Raw genomic sequence first — 18,576 nt, forward strand, 5'->3', positions numbered from 1 at the left:
CTGAGAAAAACGGTCGAGTCGAGACTCGAGTTAAAAAAAAACTCGAAAACGACAAAAAATAGATGATAAATGCGCAAAAAAAAGAAGAATTAGTATCTGAGCGAGTAGCTCAGGGGAAAAGAAGAGTGACTACCAACTGGAAGGTCGCTGGTTCAAGACCTGCCAGTGGCAGTTTTCTTTCTTTGTCTTTGTCAGGATTTTGAGAAAATTTAAGAAGTGTCTGGTCTTGAACCAGCGACCTGCAGCTCCATAGGCAAATCCTTAACTCACTGAGCTACAGATCAGATACAAAGACATAATTTCGTCGTCCCTTTGGCATCGTAGTTCCTCAAGTGACCACATGGGTGGAGCCAAGGCGGAGTCTGGGTGGAGTCAGGGCGGAGAGTAGGCGGGGAGGTGGGTGGCGGCCTCCCCCCTCTACTCCCCCCACCACCCACCACACCTTCCCCCGCCCGACGAGTTCTTCGAGTCGCCACGAGTTCTTCGAGTCTCGACGGGTTTTCCCGAGTTTCTGGAGTTTCCACCAGGTCGGAGACAGAACAAGCTGTCATGAAGAGGTGTTGAAGTCGATCAGGATGGACTGACTTTTTACGGCGACTACAAGGAAGACCACTAGAAGAGCAGGTCTTTAACCACCATCCATAAAATCCATGGAGTCGCTCCAGAGAAATGAAGGAAGGTCAACTTTTATCAACCTCCATCCAGATGTTCAACTTCATATCTTTACTTTGACATTTTTAGCACCACAAACCTTTAGTATCACACTTTATTGTCATTTATTAGGACTTTAATGGAATCCATCAGCAGATTTAGTTTTTGTTGAGAAACTTTATTCTTGTCATCGTGGGACTGCAGTATTTAAAACTGTTCCTTCTATTTGACCTCATGTTTATTAGTTTTAGTGGAGAAAGTTATTTTAGTTGTCGATTAGTCTCTTAAAAACCAAATAATAAATTGGATTAGTCGAGGTTTAAATTTCTTATGTTATATTTTAAATATGACAAAAAAATATAAAAATAAAGTGTCTTGAGACAATTTGACCTGTAATCGGCGTTATATAAATAAAATTGAATTAAAATTGTATGTATCTTGTAATGTTGGAGTAATTCAGCCATATATGTTGGAAAACACATTTTCTTTGTCTATTAATCTGTTGTTTTCTCCAGTAATTAATTTCTTGTTTTGGTTTATAAAATGTCAAACCCAAATATATTCAGTTTACTGTCATAAAAACCAAAAAGATTTACATTCATGATGCAGGAATCATGCAGTTTTTCACTTTTTATCTTAGTTTAGTCAGAAAGATAGTTGATAATGTGTGAATTGTTGCAGCTTGTGAGCCGTAAAAGGTTTTAATCTTTGGAGCCGAGTGTCAAAAAACACTTAGAAACAAACATCAGCAAAGTACTCAAAGATTTGAACATCATTTGCATGACAATGTCAAATTGAAGGACATTTATTTCCAACGTAAATGTGTGATATTCATCCTCTGGAGCTTTCTCTTCACATCGTCTTCCACCTGGACTGGTTTGGTCGGGAGCATGTGCAACAAACATTTGAAAAACTGCACTTTAACATCAATGAATGACACTGAAGTTTAATCCCTACATAAATTAGACTGAGTCTGGATGTGATGCTCTTTCATTAACTCCTAAGTTTAGGGAAAGTTAAAACAAAAGAAGACAGTTCAGATAAGACGTGAGAATGAGCTTATTTTGAACAAACATCTCAGACTTTCTGAGCTTCAGCGCCTACAGCAAGATAATTTAACAACAAGCAACTCAAGAAATCCAGAAGTTGGAGAGAGTTAGCTTTAGCTGAGCCAAAGAACATGTGGGATGCTAACCTAGCAAACATTTCAGACTTTTCTCTGTGAATTCTGAGAAATAATTTCCTATTTAATGACAGCTACACATCTTATCTCAGTCTCATTAAAACAGACTCTAATTCAGTGTCATCCATCCATATTAAAGTGCAGTTACCCAAAATGTTTGTTGCATGAGCTCCAACAAAACCTGTCCAGGTAGAAGGCCACTTTGACAAACAGGAAGTGGAAGATTCCAAGCAGATTTATAGAAGGGGGAACCGGACTGTACTAAGTGTGGTCGAGTATAAAGGGGCGTTTTGTGGGTTTTTAAGGCTGATAATGATTATTAGTGAGACATTTGGAGTATATTCATTTGGATATTCATTTGCAGTAAATGAAAGTATTTCAAATCTTGGAGTTAAACTTACAAGAACACAAACTTTAACAGAAAACTTTGTTGATAAGTTTTTGTTTTGTTTACAGATGTTAAGTTAAAGGAGTTTTATTCGTTACATATAACCAATCAAATCACTCCAGAAGACAGAGTGACCACAGGTAGATAAAGGTTCAGAGCCAAAGTAGCACCATTTTTAAATGTATTTATTACCGTAAATCAGTAAAAAATAAAATACTGATAATCAGTAAATCAGTCAGTCCACAATTACTACAATTCTACAATGTCTCTTTCCTTTGACTTATATGTACAATATACGATGTATATGATGGTGTTTTTTCATCCCAAAGGCTATACTATGATGTTTTCTAAGAGACATACGATGCTACTCTGGTTGTTCTGGCCCTGCACTCCTCCTCTGTTGTTTTCTGGATTGTACTCAGCTGCATGCCTTCGTCCACCAGGCCTCCGTTGACTCGTCCCACCTGCCGTCTCTGGAGCTGAAGTTGGATTGGAACAGACCAAAGTACAGTCCAATCACGATGCCAGCTGCCTCTCAAAAGGCTCCTTCATCTGGTGGAACTTCTTCTGAGGGGAAGCTGAGCTGGCCCGGCAGAACTTTGGAGATGTTCCAGTGGTTGGTGGATGTGTGGGGAGATAGAGAGGGACCTTTGAATTGTTCAGAAAGGAAAACAGGGAACCCATTGGTAGCTTTAGTTTAGGGTGCTACTGCGGTGTGTTTTTGGGTTTTAAGAGATGAACAGGAAGAGTTTTTTTTTTCATATTGATTATCTTTTACTTTGTTCCTGGTTGGAATGCCCATCAATGTCAACATGAAGTTCACTTTTAGTTCTGTTCATTTATTTTTATTTTACTAACACCCATTTGTTTTTAACTCCCTCAAATGTTGTGTTGTTGTAAACTTACTCTTTCAAATAAATTCTCGTCTAACCCTCTGGAAACCAGCATTTGGACTGTTTTTGTGTTGCTCCTCACCTACTGACAGCTGTGGACTAAAGGCTATACTGTGACGTTTTTAGAGCGACAAGCTATACTATGATGTTTGTTGGGCAACACGCTATACTATAAGCTTTTTTAATTGACATATTACTGACTTTTTTTTGTTTTAGTTTTTTTTGTTTTTTTTAGCAACATATAAGAATTCGAACAGTTTTAAAAGTTACTATACTTTTACTTATGCAATAAAATTATTATTCTATGGCATTTTTTAGATGACATATTATACTCTGATGTTTTCTTGAATTACATACTATTTTGACAATATACTGCACTATGACATTTTTTGAACCACATATCATACATGACAATTTTAGGCAACATCCTATCATTTTGCGCTTTTTGAACCACATAATAATCTATGTTTTGTTTTTTTCTTGCCAACATGCTGTACTATGAACTACAGGCCATACTATGTTATTCTTGAGTAAAGCATACTATACTTTGACATTTTCTGAACTACATCCTATACTATGGCGTTACACACAGAGTGCTTTGGTTACATGTTGATTTATAATCTAGATTTTTTCTGTTTTGTTTTTTGACGGTATTACCACAGACCTGACTGTGAACACCGTTGACACCCACCTGAGGGAGACGCTGTCTAAGATCTCAAGGCTGCTTGGTCGTGGTCTTTCTGGCACGTACTCTTCCAAGATGAGCCGGGAAGTTTAACACTGATGGAATAACACCAGGTCTTAGCCGACAAACTTCCACTTCCTCCTAGACCCATAGTCTCTGGGAAACCTACATGGAGTAAGAAAAGTAGACAGAGAAGTAATTAAGTCTGTACACAACATATTAAAAAGAAATCATGCTAATAAATTAAGTACAAAGAACTGAATTCGCCAATATACTGGAGTCCAGAGCTATTTAATTTGACAAGTATAATCTTGTTTAGTATCATTTCAATTATTTGAGAGCAGTCCTAAAGAACTGCCTGTAATCCCAATAATAAAATGGGTTTGGAGGAAGAACATAGATGGTAATCTGCTACATGTAGCTTTCATCAGGCATTCCTGAGCTGGCATGCTGCACAGTTTGCATTTACACCTACCTGAATTCTTGGTCGTTGGTCTCGCTGTTCTGATCATGCTTGCAGGCATTTACACCTGCAATAATAGTAATGCGAAAATCAACCATGCTCTCTGTTTACCGTGTCTTACCAGTGATAAGACGTTGCTGTTACGTGCTGGAGGTTGATGTTGACAGGGTCGGTGTCCGAGTTGGTGCTGAAGCTGGTGCTGGAGAGGAGGCAGGGGAGCTGGAGGCTCCATGACGGAGGTGGAGCAGGCTTCGCACGTCGGAAGGGATTCTTGAACAGAAATAAACATTCACCCTAAGTACACGAAAAATACGACATTGTAACTTGTGAAAAAAATAAACCTTTAAGACCACTAGCTTAGTTCGTCATGCTGACTGATGTATTAGCTTCTGTGAATTAAACGTTAGAAACAGCAGCACGAAATATAAGCGGAGCACGGAGCTAGCGCTGATGGCTAACTAGCTAGCGCCGATGGCTAACTGGCTAGCTTATTGTCTGCTACAGGAGACAACAACGTTACTTTCTAAATATACTTGTTTGTTTAAAAGAAGCTTGCCACCAATGGGATAAATGATGTGAAAGTTTCTTGAAGTCACAAAACACTCACCATTCTTGAACGTCTCCAATAATGCAGCAGCTGAGTCTCCCTCCTGTTGCTCGTCGGTGCGGTGCCAGTAAATAGCTTCCATTAAACCTCTTCCAACACCTCCTGGTTGACCCACGCCGGCCGCTGTGGTCTTTGGTGGACCGATAGTCATTTTTGAGCTTTTTCAGCTTCTCCCTACACTGCTTCTGTCCTCTTTATATACAGTCTACTGTATGTGTGGGCGGCCATCCGCTCTGAGACCTCCTGATAAACTTTGTCCGTCCAGCTCTCTCTGTATTCTTTGGTCCACCACCAAAGACAGAAAAGTCTCGACCTCTTCATTCACCCACGGTACAGGTCTGGCTGTCATATTAAAATTATGAAGAACAGAGAGTTCCGTGAAGAGCAATGTACACCGTCGCTGTTTAGTTTTTTTTAAATGCTGTTTTGTTTTCGTGCTGGAGTCGCTCTCGTGTGTCGTCACTTCCTGTCCTATCAGTGGCCTGCACTCCTGTCCAATCAGTGGCCTCCACTATGTCGACGTCACATCTCGGCTCACTTCATCTCGCTTGGAACCTCAGCCGAGTAGATACGGAAAATCGTGCCTGATACCATGCACTAATCCATATGGAAACACTCGCAAACAAAGGCGAGCCGAGCCACACCGCGCCGAGTAGATGCTTGTGGAATTGCGGCTTATGAGAACAACGGTGGCTGCGCATAAGGACGCCTGACATTGATTCGCTGCGTAAATACCATTATATACAGTCTATGGTAAATACATATGTGAATCGCATCATTGGCTGCAGCAGCCAGTCACCGGTCACTCACTGACTCACATTCAAAAATAGCACAGAATGAATTGTTTATTTGATTTACAATTTAGGTTGGATTTTTTTTGTGCGCAGCGCAGATTTTCTGTGCGCGGAGACCGTGTCAGCAGTGCGCAATTGCGCACACGCGCAGCTTAGAGGGAACAGTGATCACAGGAGCTTCAGTAGCAGTGGTCTAACCAAACCAGTGTCCATTGTTCCGCCCGCACTGTATGTGGCCGACTTTTAGATCATGGCTTAAGGTCCTACAAGGCTGTCAAGAAGCCCCTGATCAATGAGAGACAGAGGTTAGCCCGGCGTCGTTGGGCTCAAGCACACAAGAACTGGACAGCCAGGAACTGGAAGAAGATTCTGTGGTCAGATGAGTCCAGTTTCCAGCTTTATCTTCCTCCTGTTATTGTGAGGGTACGCAGGAAGGCCAGGAGAAGCATTATCTCCAGCATGTACAGTACCTACTGGCAAGCATGGTGGAGGCAGTATCATGGTTTAGGGATACAAAGTGCTGCTGGTGTTGGTCATCTCACTGTCTGTGGTGGCACATTGAACTCTGTCAAGTATTGTGTCATTCTCCAAACCTTCATGTTCCCTTCTGCATGTGTGCTGTTCCATCGAGGTCAAAACTGGATGTTTCTACCAGATAATACCTCTTGAACACATCCAGGACCCGTAGACCTTGTGGCTGCAGGAGATCAGTATCCAGGTCTGAGAGTGGTCAGCTCAATCCCCGGACATGAGACCCACTGAAAATCTGTGGACATCAAAATGTCTGTTTCAAAGCGTAAACCAAAGAATTTAGAAGAATTAAAAGCAGTAATTCTAGAAGAATGGGACAAGATTACCCCTCAACAGTGTGCTAATGGTAGTACCCCTAAGCATTAATATGACGATGTGAGGTTTATTTTTTGTTCAGTTTTGAATGCATTCTCTGTTATTTGTTGACTTTGATATCGACAATGTTGAAAACTGACATACTGAAACTGAAGAATTTAGTTTTGTTAGTTTTTCTTGTAAAAATAAACAAAAATAAATACATTTGTATTTGTTTGTGCCTGTCTAATGCAGCCACACCTTTTGAAACACAAAAAATTTCATGATAATATTTGAGATTGTGTGAAATTTTAAGGTTGTCCAAAAACTTTTTTCCACCACTTCATATATTCAAGTCTACATTCACCTTTACTTTGGATTCAAAATGTTCAAAGTACAAGATAAACAACAAATTTAGATACTCGATGCCATTAATCCAAACATCTTTTATTGGCACTTTTTAAATAAAATAATAAAACAGAAACTCAGACATAAATATCATAATAGTTGAATATAAAATGCTAGTGCCTAAAACATACATGTCTACAAACTGCACCTCATCTGCACCCTGGAAATACCCTCTACAAATATAAAAAGCAAACACAATGTTCCAGATTTTGTCTCTTGCGCCTGAAACTGGAACAGTCAAAGACATTTATAGTGGCCTATTCAACGACATTCAAGTGATTCTAAATGCCTATTGCAATGTATTCATTACAATTATGATCACAATAATCAAAATAAACAAAAAAAAAAAACAGTTTTTTACAGCTCTATGGCCGGTTTTTGTGCATATAAAAGTCACTAGCACATAGGACTTTACAAACTAGTGCCAATATAAAAGTTTATCAAACAATCCACACACACACACACAAATCTTGTGCATGTATGCCAACATGCGTGTGCAGATACATACACGCACAACATACACATAAACATATACACACACACACAACATGATGGAAAAGGACCAGCCTGCTCAAACTGAATGCCAGCAGAGGTCATGATAATCATGCCACAAAGAGAATCAACATGCTGTTTAGGTTTGGAATACAGTAGGATCTCATAAGTGTTTTTACATGTTTTTGAATCAGCATAACTCACTTCTGCCTGATTCAGAAACAGGAGGTATGTGGAGCTCATGTCATTCTAAAAAAGTATAAATTAAGTCAATGCACTTGAAAAGAAAAACTATCTCGAGAGCAAGGCGTTTGTATTGTTCCAACAGGCAGTGTGTGTTGACAGGCATTGACTACCATGGATGCTTTGGTAAGATACATAGTGGTATAATTAAAGTATACAATAAAATCACAATACAAAATAAAAAAAAGTAATGCTTAAGTTATGATTATCAAAAAAAGGCTTCCTCCTTCATTCCAATCCTTGTGTTCTCTGTTGCAGTAAAATTCAAGGGTGATTATTTGTGCAGAGTGATTTCATATGTTATTACTGTGTGACATTAACACCCAACAGTTTTACAGATGTTTGTCTCCCGGCACCATGTCTGTTTTCAGAGCTACAAAGAAGTGAGAATTAGTGTTTACAGGAACACAATGTAGAATTTGGGATTTGAACAATATTGTTCAGTTGACCTCGTAAAATGAGGCAATAACAAAGAAATCAACACAGGCGTCAGAGTCAAACCTTTAAAAATATCTGTAATAGTATGGTTTGAACCTGAGAAATGCAGACAAAGTACAGAGGAAAGGCCTGTATTTCAAAATTTTGGTATATTAAAACCTGGCAGCAGAAATAAAGGGGAAACCCCTCTATAGTCAAAAAAGAAAAATCCTCCTAGAGGTGGTTCAGGTACAGTTCAGGGACAGTTGCTGGGCAGTAGGTGTGAGATTTGAGTTCTCATGAAAGGTGCTCATATTTAGGCTACTGAGGCAACTTTGTCACAGTTGCTGGTATAATGGACGTCTGGCCTGTCGTTCTCAGAGTTCTTCCTGTTCCAGCAGGGAAGGGTCAGCACAAAGAGAATGAAGGCTCCCAGCTCAACACAGGTCCCGCTAAAGTAGAACGCCAAGTCATATGACTGCGTCCAGTCGAAGAACCACCCTGGAAAATGATAAGAAGAACAGACATTGTGAGCAGTCAGCAGGGATTCCTGGAAGATACAGCAGTCAGCTAAATAGTGACAAGCAGGCTTCTTTGCCTTGGTCTTCCTGCCTGCCTGATTTAAAATAGGATTTCTGAAATGTCTCTGAAAACATGACCTGACAACAAGGTTTATCTCTGCACAAAATCAAATCACTGCCATTGTTGCATTGCTTACAAACTTAAAGACAAGCTTTCTTACCTACAACTGGGGGTCCAAGCATGATCCCAAAACCCCCAAAGAACATGAGGATGCCGTGGGCTTGTGTCAGTCTGTCCAAGCCGACGATTTTCGTGGTAATATAGGAGGTCAGGGACCAGTTTCCAGAGAAGAAACCCAGGACAGCAGACAGGACCTGCAGTCCCACATAACTCTTCGTAATAGGGATAAGGAGCAGCGAGATGCCTCCCGCAAACATGGTGAAGCCGTATAGATAGATGCTGTTGATCCATCTGATGTCCACTAGCATACCCAGCACTAGTTTCCCTACGCAAGTGGCAATGGCCCCTATTGATACCAGAGGAATGAGACTAACTTCTTCAATGAGTCCTTCACTCTGGGCCACATCCTCTATAAAGAGCACAGGAGGGAACGCTCCCAGACTGAACAGGAAGACAGCAATGCAGAAGGCCACCATGGCTTGGTCCTGCAGGATCTCATACATGGAGTGCATGTACTTTAAGTAAGCCTGCTGCTTCTTCTTGATGACTTTCATGATGGCTAACCCAGCCAGGGAGCTTCCTTTCTTCTTCTCTGTCTGAACTGTCAAGTCCTTGCCATCAATGGTGATGAGCAGCTCCTTCACCGTCAGAGTTTTCTCTGGAGTAGTTGTGCTGGAACCTGTTGTGATCTTCAGGTCATCCAATGGTGGCTTCTCAAAAAGCTGCTCTTCTGTGTTGCGCTCCAGGGCGGCCTTCTGTTTGAGGTAGTACCCCGGCATGTTCAGGGGCCTCATGAAGCCGGCGCAGGCCATGAGGTTTAGTGCTACAGCTCCGATGATGAGCAAGCAGCCATCCAAGCCGTACAACACGATCAGTTCGTTCTGAGCGGTGGCATAGATGAATGCTCCAACACTTGTGCCTGCGAGAACATAAAAAAAACAGATCAATCACTACAAATTAAAGCCGCTATGCACCATATCATCTTTAAATAACTTAACACTAGAATGAACAATTTAGGCAGTGAGATGCCTCAGTGGTTCTAAATTAATAACAGACGTACTTTAACTTAAAAAATAAACTTAGGGTGCTACCAATAACCCTTCTCATTAGTTCTGTCTAATATAGTTTCAGTATATGTAGCCAAACTTCCAAAACTATTACCACTGAAGTCTCAATTCTCAGTCCCTGGTCACAAGTCCATGTCCCTACCAAAGATTCCTCTCTGCCTTTGCTACACTCCAGATGTTTACCTTGGCTTCCTAAGGCTCCCAGCAGCTCAAACATGAAAGAAGTGAGCATGGAGAACACCCAGAGGGCACAAGGAGGCGGCAGTACCTGTGGTGACGATGCCGAGGGCAAGGCCGCGTCTCTTGTCAAAATACTGACAGGTGATTGTCAACGTGGCGGCGTAGACCAGACCACAACCCAGGCCTGTGGTGGGAGAAAGCAGAGAAGGCACAGACAGACAGAAGAAGGATTCCCATTAGTTCAGGTGAAATTGGTAAGAACCTTTTACTTTTTAAATTACACAGAAATGGAAATGCAATCCCATAGGACACTGTAATACATTTAACACATAGAGGTCACCTATATTCCTTCCAAAATCTAAAATAACAGTGTAGTTTTGCAGTCTTAGAACACTGCAGGAAAACATATGCTTGGGTTATTCGGGCACTGTGCATCAGGTGTCTTGTGCAATGCACTCAGCAAAACACAAAGTAGGATGAGCCGTAAACAGGCTACACGTGCTTGTACAGCCACAGCCAGTATTCTAAGGGCATCTCTAAAAATAAATGACTGTCTTCAAATATGCATGGCCTCCCCTCTCTAATGTTCCCTGCGCAAAAGGCAGTACCCATGGTGTGGGGTTCAGCGGGATTAAGTGTGGCTGGCCTGTCACTTGATGTGCAATAACAGGTGCTGTTGGATCCACACAGGCAGACCGCTGAGAGCACAATGGCAACAAGGGGTCACATGGGAATCAGGATAAGCCTTAAAGTTATTTTTCTGTCAACAGCCCAAACAGCAACGTCAAATGTATGTCTTGTCTTGTTTCTGTACTTTTGGTGTCCGTGGTATTCATTAACTGGTAATTAAGGATATAGTCAGTGTCTGATGTTACATAACAGTTGGACTTTACAAGTGCCCCTGCTTGTTTCAAATGAGTATACAATACGTTTTGAGATTCTCATATGTTAGAGGGATAAGAAGCTTAGTTGGCTCTCATGACCGAGGCAACATCAAACGCATTTTTTTTTTCAGACAAGACCCAAGTCTTTGTCTGTTCTTTTGACAGTCAGGCATTTGGTCTCTGGGCTGCTTTCAACATTTATCTTTGTAGACTTGTCTCCCACACAGTGCCACCCAGTGTAATCGTGAAGTGTTTCCTTACCAACCACAATCCCGTAGGAAAAGATGAGGAACTGGACGTTCGGAGCAAAGGCACTGAGCATCAGGCCGCCCGCCACCATCACCCCACTGAAGATGGTCACAGGACGAGCCCCAAAGTTGTCCACACAGGCACTGCAGACAGGACCTGAGAGAGAAGAGGTAGAAAGAAAGACAGGGATAGAATAAAGAGAGGGATAAAGAGAAGGAAAAAGTGAGTGACTACAGGACGGAGGTTATATTGTGCTGCTTTTTAGCTGTGTTCTCCTCAGAGAGTTTCTGAGATCAACAAACCTCATTTCACAAAACACTGCTGCGTCTGACCACGACACTGCTACATCACATTAGGCTCAAACTGGCAACCTGTCAGAGGTGTTGTCACATCCCTGAAGAGAATCTCTAGTGCTAATGTTTTTTCTAAACATTTTACACAAACCAAGTTCATAGTTTAACTCCTGTTTCCTTTCTCTTCCATTTTAACTGGCTTTAAGGTGGGGAAAATCTACTTATTCCTCGCTGTCTGAGTGTATCTCATATATATCAGCTGATTCCAGCTCTTCATTAGAGCTGTCTGATGTATATTCAGTGCTGAGTCCAATTTTGAAACTACAGACGACATGTTTTTTTAATCTTTTGAATACTCCCATATCCTGAGGCTGCCTGACTCATGCATCATGCGACATCTACTGTTTCTTTCCTCTCTAACCAGGGGGAAGACCCTGCTGTTGTGCAGTAATAACTGCAGTGCAGCAGCAGGCTGACAGCTGGGACACGTGTCCAGAACTTGGCCAGGCCTCAGGCCAAATCTGTCCAGTCATGATTTTCAAGTCACTCCTTTAAGAGAGACAGCAAGAAAGCAGGCAGCTCGGCGAGCTCTGCCTTAGACGGAAATGTCAGCCAAAGCTACTATCTATCACTGATCCTGTTTGCTCAACAACCATGCTTACATAACATTATCGAAATCCCTGTTTTGATGAACACGGGATTTTTACGTTGACACTCTTTGAGTCACGCTACCACACTGTCAGACATTTCTCTTTTTCTCTTTGGCAGGTTCAAGTGAGTTTATATACAAAACCCTGCCCTACAAATATCATATTCTGGTCTCGGTATTTCTCTCCATATTTGCTGCTCAATCCGTCTTTCTTTGCCTCCCTCTGTGGTCAGATTAAGGGATAAGTGATCCTCCTACATTCATAGCATGGATGACTTGCACTTGCTTTGCTCCCTTCGAAAATCAATAAGAGCAACTGTACTCTGGGAGCCACAAAGTGCCCATCTCTGTGATGTCTTTCTTCTGTGTCCTGATAAAAATATTGCAATAAGAAAGCTCTTTAACACCTGTAGCTATCCTGGCAATAGTTTAATTGCCCCTATTATATTGCAGTCATTGCTCAGACTTTGAACATGTATTGTGTCTCCTTTGTTATCAGTGACATCATACACTTTAATGATTGAGGAGGACAGGTGTAAAGGTGAGTGGTTTAGTGCTCTACATCTAGCAATAATAAGATATAGTATCTACCTCAATCTTAAATGTCAGCAAATGTAACATCCATAATGAGATGTAGTGCCAATATTAATTTACTGCGTAGCAAAGCGGTATCTCGATAGACAACAATAAAGAACCATGACATGGTGCTGAAAGATTACACAAATCCCTCTCCATCTGCATCTCTCTCTCTGAAACGCCAGCAGTATCAGGACCTCCCCACCTCCCATTTTAGCTCTTTAACCCGAATGTGGAGCCATGTCAGGGTTTATTACATTATTACAGTGTAAATTACTCACTGGCTATTAGTCCCACTCCAGCCACGAGGGAGCCCACCCAGGCTGTCATGCCCTTGCCCTCCTGGAAGGCATGCAGCCACTCGGGGTACAGCACGCCCACCGACTGGGGAGATCCATAAGCCAGGAGCTGGGCCATGAAGGACGCCACGACAATCGCCCATCCCCAGCCTCCATCCAGCACTTTAGTCGACTGAGCCATGGTGCTGATGTTACTGCTGCCCCCTGGGGTCTGTTACAACGTTGACAGAGGAGGGGCTCCTGACAAAGACATTACAAACACAATTTTCAAACAGACTGCAAAATAATTCAAGAGTGAATCACATTATTGCTCAAAGTCTTTTTAAGCCGGACATAAAAAAGCTTTCTAATCGTATACTCACTCCAAGCCTTGATGTAGAAAAGGCTGCTGCAGCACCTGGCCTGAGCAAACAGGCAGATCACCTGTGTGAAGTCCTAAACCCAACCTGACTGTAAGTTCCCCATAGCCAGCTGCTCCTTTTGTTGCTTTCTTTATAACCACACCTTGGAGGAGGAGAAAGTAAAGACTGCACTGCTTGGTGCCCCCTACACCTTTAACCTGCCTCTTCCCTGAATCAGCTGATAGAGACACAGCAGAGGCTTGCCCACTGTGCTGACCTAAGTTTTTCAGACATCTTTCATTAATAATTTGTGGCCCTATGCAACTTTATACATCACTGCAGCAGCAATAATCACCTCTCATCACACTTTGTTTACGGCCAGGCTTCATAGTGGGGGAAAGTTGATGCAAAGCTGCTCAGATTTCAGATGTGAATACAAAGCAGGTATGCAGCATGTTGACAGTAAATAATGAAGGTTGTAATCATACGTACACGTTCCACTAAAATCTACCGCAATAACATCCTGGAGGAAACATTAACGGGCTGACGGCTCCATCTTTGAAGACGACAAAAAAAACACCCGCATTTCCTTGTTATTACTCCAGTACCAAAACAGACACACGGTGTGTTGTTAATTCGTTAAAATGACATGCGGCACTCACCTCAGCATCTACAGAAACAGCAGCGGGCGCCTGCAGAGCTGTGCGCTCTGCGGGAACTTTCCATGTAGGATGGATTGCTGTTAAAATCTCTTCTCAACGGAATCGCTACAAATGACACAAACGAAAAGGCATCGCACACGGATGCCGGCCTGTCTGAGCTGCGGTCTGTGGTGTCTGTGTGTGAGGAAACGACTCTGCATCAACAGTGTTCATTGTGCATCCGTTTCATACTGCTTTGTAACCGGCGACGAAACCGGTTCAAAGCTGTTCTTGCTGGTCCAGCAGCAGCCTGAGCGCAGCAAAAAAGCGCTGCTGCTTCTTGCGCGCCCGGAGCGCAGCGCAAACAGAGTCTGTGCTCAGAGATGTGACGGCTGGGGTTGATCTGCAGGGTCATGTATGTACTTTTTATGTTCTGTGAGCTACACCTGAAATAATGAAGCCTTTGACAGCTCAAGAGCGGCGTGCACACGCAGACACACACGCGCATGCAAACACAAAACAGTTTACCTGGTGGCTCTCCGGGCTGCACGACACAAAAAGAAGTTGCTTTTCATAAAGGGCCCCTGAAAGCAGCTGATGAAGCCAAATAAATAATAAGCATAATAATTAGTATTTAGCAGTAACTGTATGAGAATAAAACCCCTTTGTACCAACTTGTGTAACTGCTGTCATGTGTCTGGTCGAAGTTGGAGGTTTGTGTGCTGACGATGGGGGCTGGGAGTGTGGGCTCCTTCTCTCCAGGAACAGTGTTAATATTGCCATCAGTCCAGTCTGAACCGGTTGATGGATGGTAATAACAACACCACACTGCACCAGTAGGGCGCACTGCCTGGAGTCATCCCCCCTGTGAGCGCTGATTAAAGGAATACATGCACAAAACTCTCTAATCAAACCCCAATCAGGCGTCTCCATCACTGAAAAAGAACCCTGATGAATGTCAGAGCGAAACATCAACAAGCTGGAACATGCAGACAGCAGATCATGCAGCTAGAAATAGCCTGAAGAGGGGATAAATGACTGCATGTGATTCTCATTGTTGTGAAAGGACAGGGACAGTTGATGCATCAGTAATCTGTAAAGAGTAAATCTACATTAACGAGTCATTAAATTAAATGGATGTAACCAAGGAAACAGATGGACTTTTTTATACTGCTATATTTTTAAATTTTAAATTCTAAAGATTTAAATATTTAATTGTATTACACTGACATAACTTGCTGGGCTTGTGTTGGCTCTATCTTCAAATTCAGCAAAAGACAAGTTTTAAATTGTATTTATAGGAGTCACAGTAAGTTAGTGACATATTCTGTCCTGTTTCCCATTCAACAAAGAAAAGCAGCTCTTAGTCACACTGCAGCAGCATCATAAAATTATACCGCCTATATGATCGTCCTCGTTCTCATAACCTCAGGTCAGAAACACCATGAAACCTCATCAGCAGTGTAAAGCCGAGAAGAGCAGTAAAGAAGGGAGATCAGAAAGAGGAACTCAAAGACAAGTGGGCAGGAAAGGTGACAGGATGTAAAGCAGAATGGGGGAAGGGATGATGAGAGAGAGAGAAAAAATACAGAGGTGAAAAGTGGTTTTCGCACTGAATGAACCTGAAATTCTTCAGGAACTTTGATGCTTTTTCACATAGCTGAGAGCTCCGCTGCCAGGAAGGGCCTTGCAGAAAAGATTTATACTCCCTAATCCTCTTCTGCCTGAAAAATTAAGAGAAAAAAGAACAAAGGAGACAGAGTTAATTGTGCTTTACACTGGCATTACACTGACATGCTGGCCCAGACCAGTTTCAACTAGATACAGTGCATGTAGAGGGCAGAGTGTGCAGGAATCTGAGGGAGTTTGTGGAGTGGATTACAGAGAGGCTATGATACACTTTTAACACTATTGACTGATGCTGCAATCAATGTCAGTGCAGGATTTCACTCACTTGCATAAGTTATTCAATACATTTATTGACACATTTCCAGTTTCTATATATCGACCGTTAATTCTGCCCAGTTAGAAACTTAGTATGAACTTCAATTTTAGGTTTAAGGTTTTGTATTCTTGACACAGATAAGTCCACCCCGCTATAAAAGCTGCAGTATGAGACCAAGTCTGGATTTTACTGAAAGCTACTATGCTATTACAAAAAAGTGATATATTTTTAAAGCTTTGCATTGCCTGATTGCTTTATCTCTCGTGTGATCTCTTTGATGTCCAATATCAAAGCCGACACCGGGCACATAAGAACATGAATGCACACTGCTAGAGATAATCAGTTAGTCCTGTGTCCTCTTTATCATAGCAATCCTTCCATTACAATATCAGGTGTTTGGTATTTTCATGCATTCAGTACCTTAAGGTGAAAACACTGCTGACCTGAAAAATTAATGGTCTATATCTAAGCTGTCTGAATCCAGAGTTTTCAACACTGCTGATCTCAGCATCGGGCCACAAAAGTTCCATGTGTGGTTTTAATTTATAACTTGCTGGTAGAGCTTAATACTGTTCTTGCAACACTTTGAAAAACAACCCCCAAGAAATGCTGATGGTCTCCCACAAGGTACTATTTTGGGGCCCCTGGCGTTTACTATAAAAATTAATAAATGGGACGTTTCCTCACCAACTGGCCCTGCCACAAATCAATGACGTATGTGTAATAACTTTAAAGAGTACAGTGATTTTACAGTTCAGTTACTGTCAGTAAGATAAAAATAACACTGAGATAAGGTTCAAACATGGCAAGTAGGGTGGAGCAATCAATTTCTTCTTTATGTGCTAAATCACAATTTATTGTCAGATTTCAATGGATAAATATGAAATAAGAAATATTTTGAATCTAGTCACTCCAAGGTGTATTTAGTGCTTACTTCTGCCCTAGCTTCAGAGCTCACCTTACCCATCCACAACACACTGGTATACGCACATTCCCAGCAGCTGCACATGAGCTGACCTGATATTCTGACATTTTAAACATATTTTCTTTTGCTCTAGTACTTTTGTGACACCTGAGAAGCAGCAGCCTGCTGTTCTTTTCCGTAAGAGGCTTGGCAGGTATAAGCACACAGAGCCACCCTGCAGTCTGGATAAATCTCTCCGGGTATGGCCACCTAGCACCGTAAAGCTGCCGAGGTCAAAGGCCACTTTAGCACCCAGCATGGCCACCCTGAGCCTCCAGTCCAGATTCCTGCTTGGATTAGTTCAGGTTGCTGGCTGCAGCAGCAAGAGGGAACACTACAACACAGTAGAAAAACACAGAATACACTTCAGTTGTGTCAGGCCTCTCAGCAAGTCCTCGGACAAAGATATACTTATGTCACTCTTACGATGAGGTTTATGTTTTGATTACGGTGAGTTTAAGCTGGCCGGATGTGTGAATGGGCTACAGTTACCTGCACAGACCTAATGGAGGCCTAATGTGTTCCATAGGTCGTCATTCTTGTCCTGCACTGTGCACCACAGGTTATTACACCCACATTACAAAGGTTTACCGTGTTAAATGATCCTGGAGTGATTGATTTATGGAAAACACTCCTCTGCACTCCAGCCAGTTGAAACCGGTTAAAACCATGTACGCTAGGAAATGAAAATCAGACACTGCTGGCGCAGAATCAAGAGTCAATGGACCCGTTGTGTTGGAGATAACATCACATGGTGTAGTTATATTACAATAGATTAACATCAGAGGACAACGGATTCTTTACTCCAGTTTCCTGCTAGTGGCTGGATGGCAGTGCTGCTCGGCTGGTTGCAAAATTCAGAACTTTGGTTCAAACTGAAATAACTCAGAAATGTACAAATTTCATTTTGATACACCAAGGCTACATTACATACGACCACTGTTATGATTGGTACTGACGATTGCATGTATTTGGAGAAAGTAATACTTATGACAAAAACAACCAAACACATGGAGTGTTAGCAGTGTTTACTATGTTCATTATCTTATTTTGGACTAATACCATGACAATATTACCAGCTGAGGCTGATAAGAATGTTATTATCTGGTCAAAAACAAAAGTAGTGGAATAAAAACATTGAGCCACATCTTGTCGCAATCCATCCAGCAGTTTGTGACAAATTATAATACAAAGATGTTACTCTAGTAGCGCTAAGAGACAAGTCAGACAATCGCAAAAGTCACCAGGATCATTATCTGAGAAACATAAGTTTTAAAATGCATTAGTCCTCTTTAGTTATCTGGACGCTTCTTTCTGAACCAAGAAAGTAAATGTCAGTGTCGCAATCGTGGAAAAGTCTGGGACTCACCAGTCACTGGAACTGTCAATACCTGTAAAGACAATTCAATAAAGCAGATATTAGTGAAAAAAGGAAAAACTGACCAGCTGGTGTTTCTAAATTAAAAAAAAAAAAAAAAGTAATTAGGGGATCATTTAATTAGATTTCATCCATAGGGAAACCTTGAAAACCTTTAGCAAATTTCATGGCCATCTGTTCAACAGTTAGTGAGATATTTCAGTCAAACATTAAAACATGAAGTCTTACCTGTGTTGAAGAGCGCTGAAGCTGCAGAAATCAGCATGAGGAACACACTGTTCCTCGTTATGCTGATGGTTAAACTTCTCAGTTGTCTCTGTGCTCTTGTAACAGCACTAAACATAATGAACGGATGTTCC

General features: G+C 41.7%; 1 protein-coding gene across 3 annotated transcripts; it reads right to left on the minus strand.

The window, feature by feature from the left end:
- Positions 1-6,915: 6,915 nt before the first annotated feature.
- On the minus strand, positions 6,916-14,649 carry LOC111582757 (monocarboxylate transporter 9). 3 transcript variants are annotated; one of them, XM_055018595.1, is made up of 6 exons: positions 14,459-14,649; positions 12,931-13,188; positions 11,144-11,287; positions 10,087-10,182; positions 8,792-9,670; positions 6,916-8,550 (listed from the first exon to the last, which is right to left on the minus strand). In XM_055018595.1, exons 2-6 carry the CDS (start codon positions 13,127-13,129, stop codon positions 8,366-8,368), a joined length of 1,503 nt encoding a protein of 500 aa, XP_054874570.1. In that variant the 5' UTR covers positions 13,130-13,188; positions 14,459-14,649; the 3' UTR covers positions 6,916-8,365. The 3 variants fall into 3 exon arrangements, with proteins under 3 accessions (XP_054874570.1, XP_023147386.1, XP_023147380.1); XM_023291618.3 differs by lacking the exon at positions 14,459-14,649 and adding an exon at positions 13,952-14,375; XM_023291612.3 differs by lacking the exon at positions 14,459-14,649 and adding an exon at positions 13,311-13,892.
- Between the last annotated feature and the right edge of the window lie 3,927 nt (positions 14,650-18,576).

Source organism: Amphiprion ocellaris, chromosome 16 (assembly GCF_022539595.1).
Source record: "Amphiprion ocellaris isolate individual 3 ecotype Okinawa chromosome 16, ASM2253959v1, whole genome shotgun sequence".
Lineage (NCBI taxonomy): Eukaryota > Metazoa > Chordata > Actinopteri > Pomacentridae > Amphiprion > Amphiprion ocellaris.

What these genes read in the sequence shown, in the direction of transcription:
- LOC111582757 (XM_055018595.1), bottom strand. Translation starts at nt 13,129, where the DNA reads ATGGCTCAGTCGACTAAAGTGCTGGATGGAGGCTGGGGATGGGCGATT. An exon ending in TGGAGTGGGACTAATAGCCA is followed by an intron (nt 11,288 to 12,930) that starts GTGAGTAATTTA and finishes CTTCTCTCTCAG; the next exon opens with GTCCTGTCTGCAGTGCCTGT. An exon ending in TTCCTACGGGATTGTGGTTG is followed by an intron (nt 10,183 to 11,143) that starts GTAAGGAAACAC and finishes CTCCCACCACAG; the next exon opens with GCCTGGGTTGTGGTCTGGTC.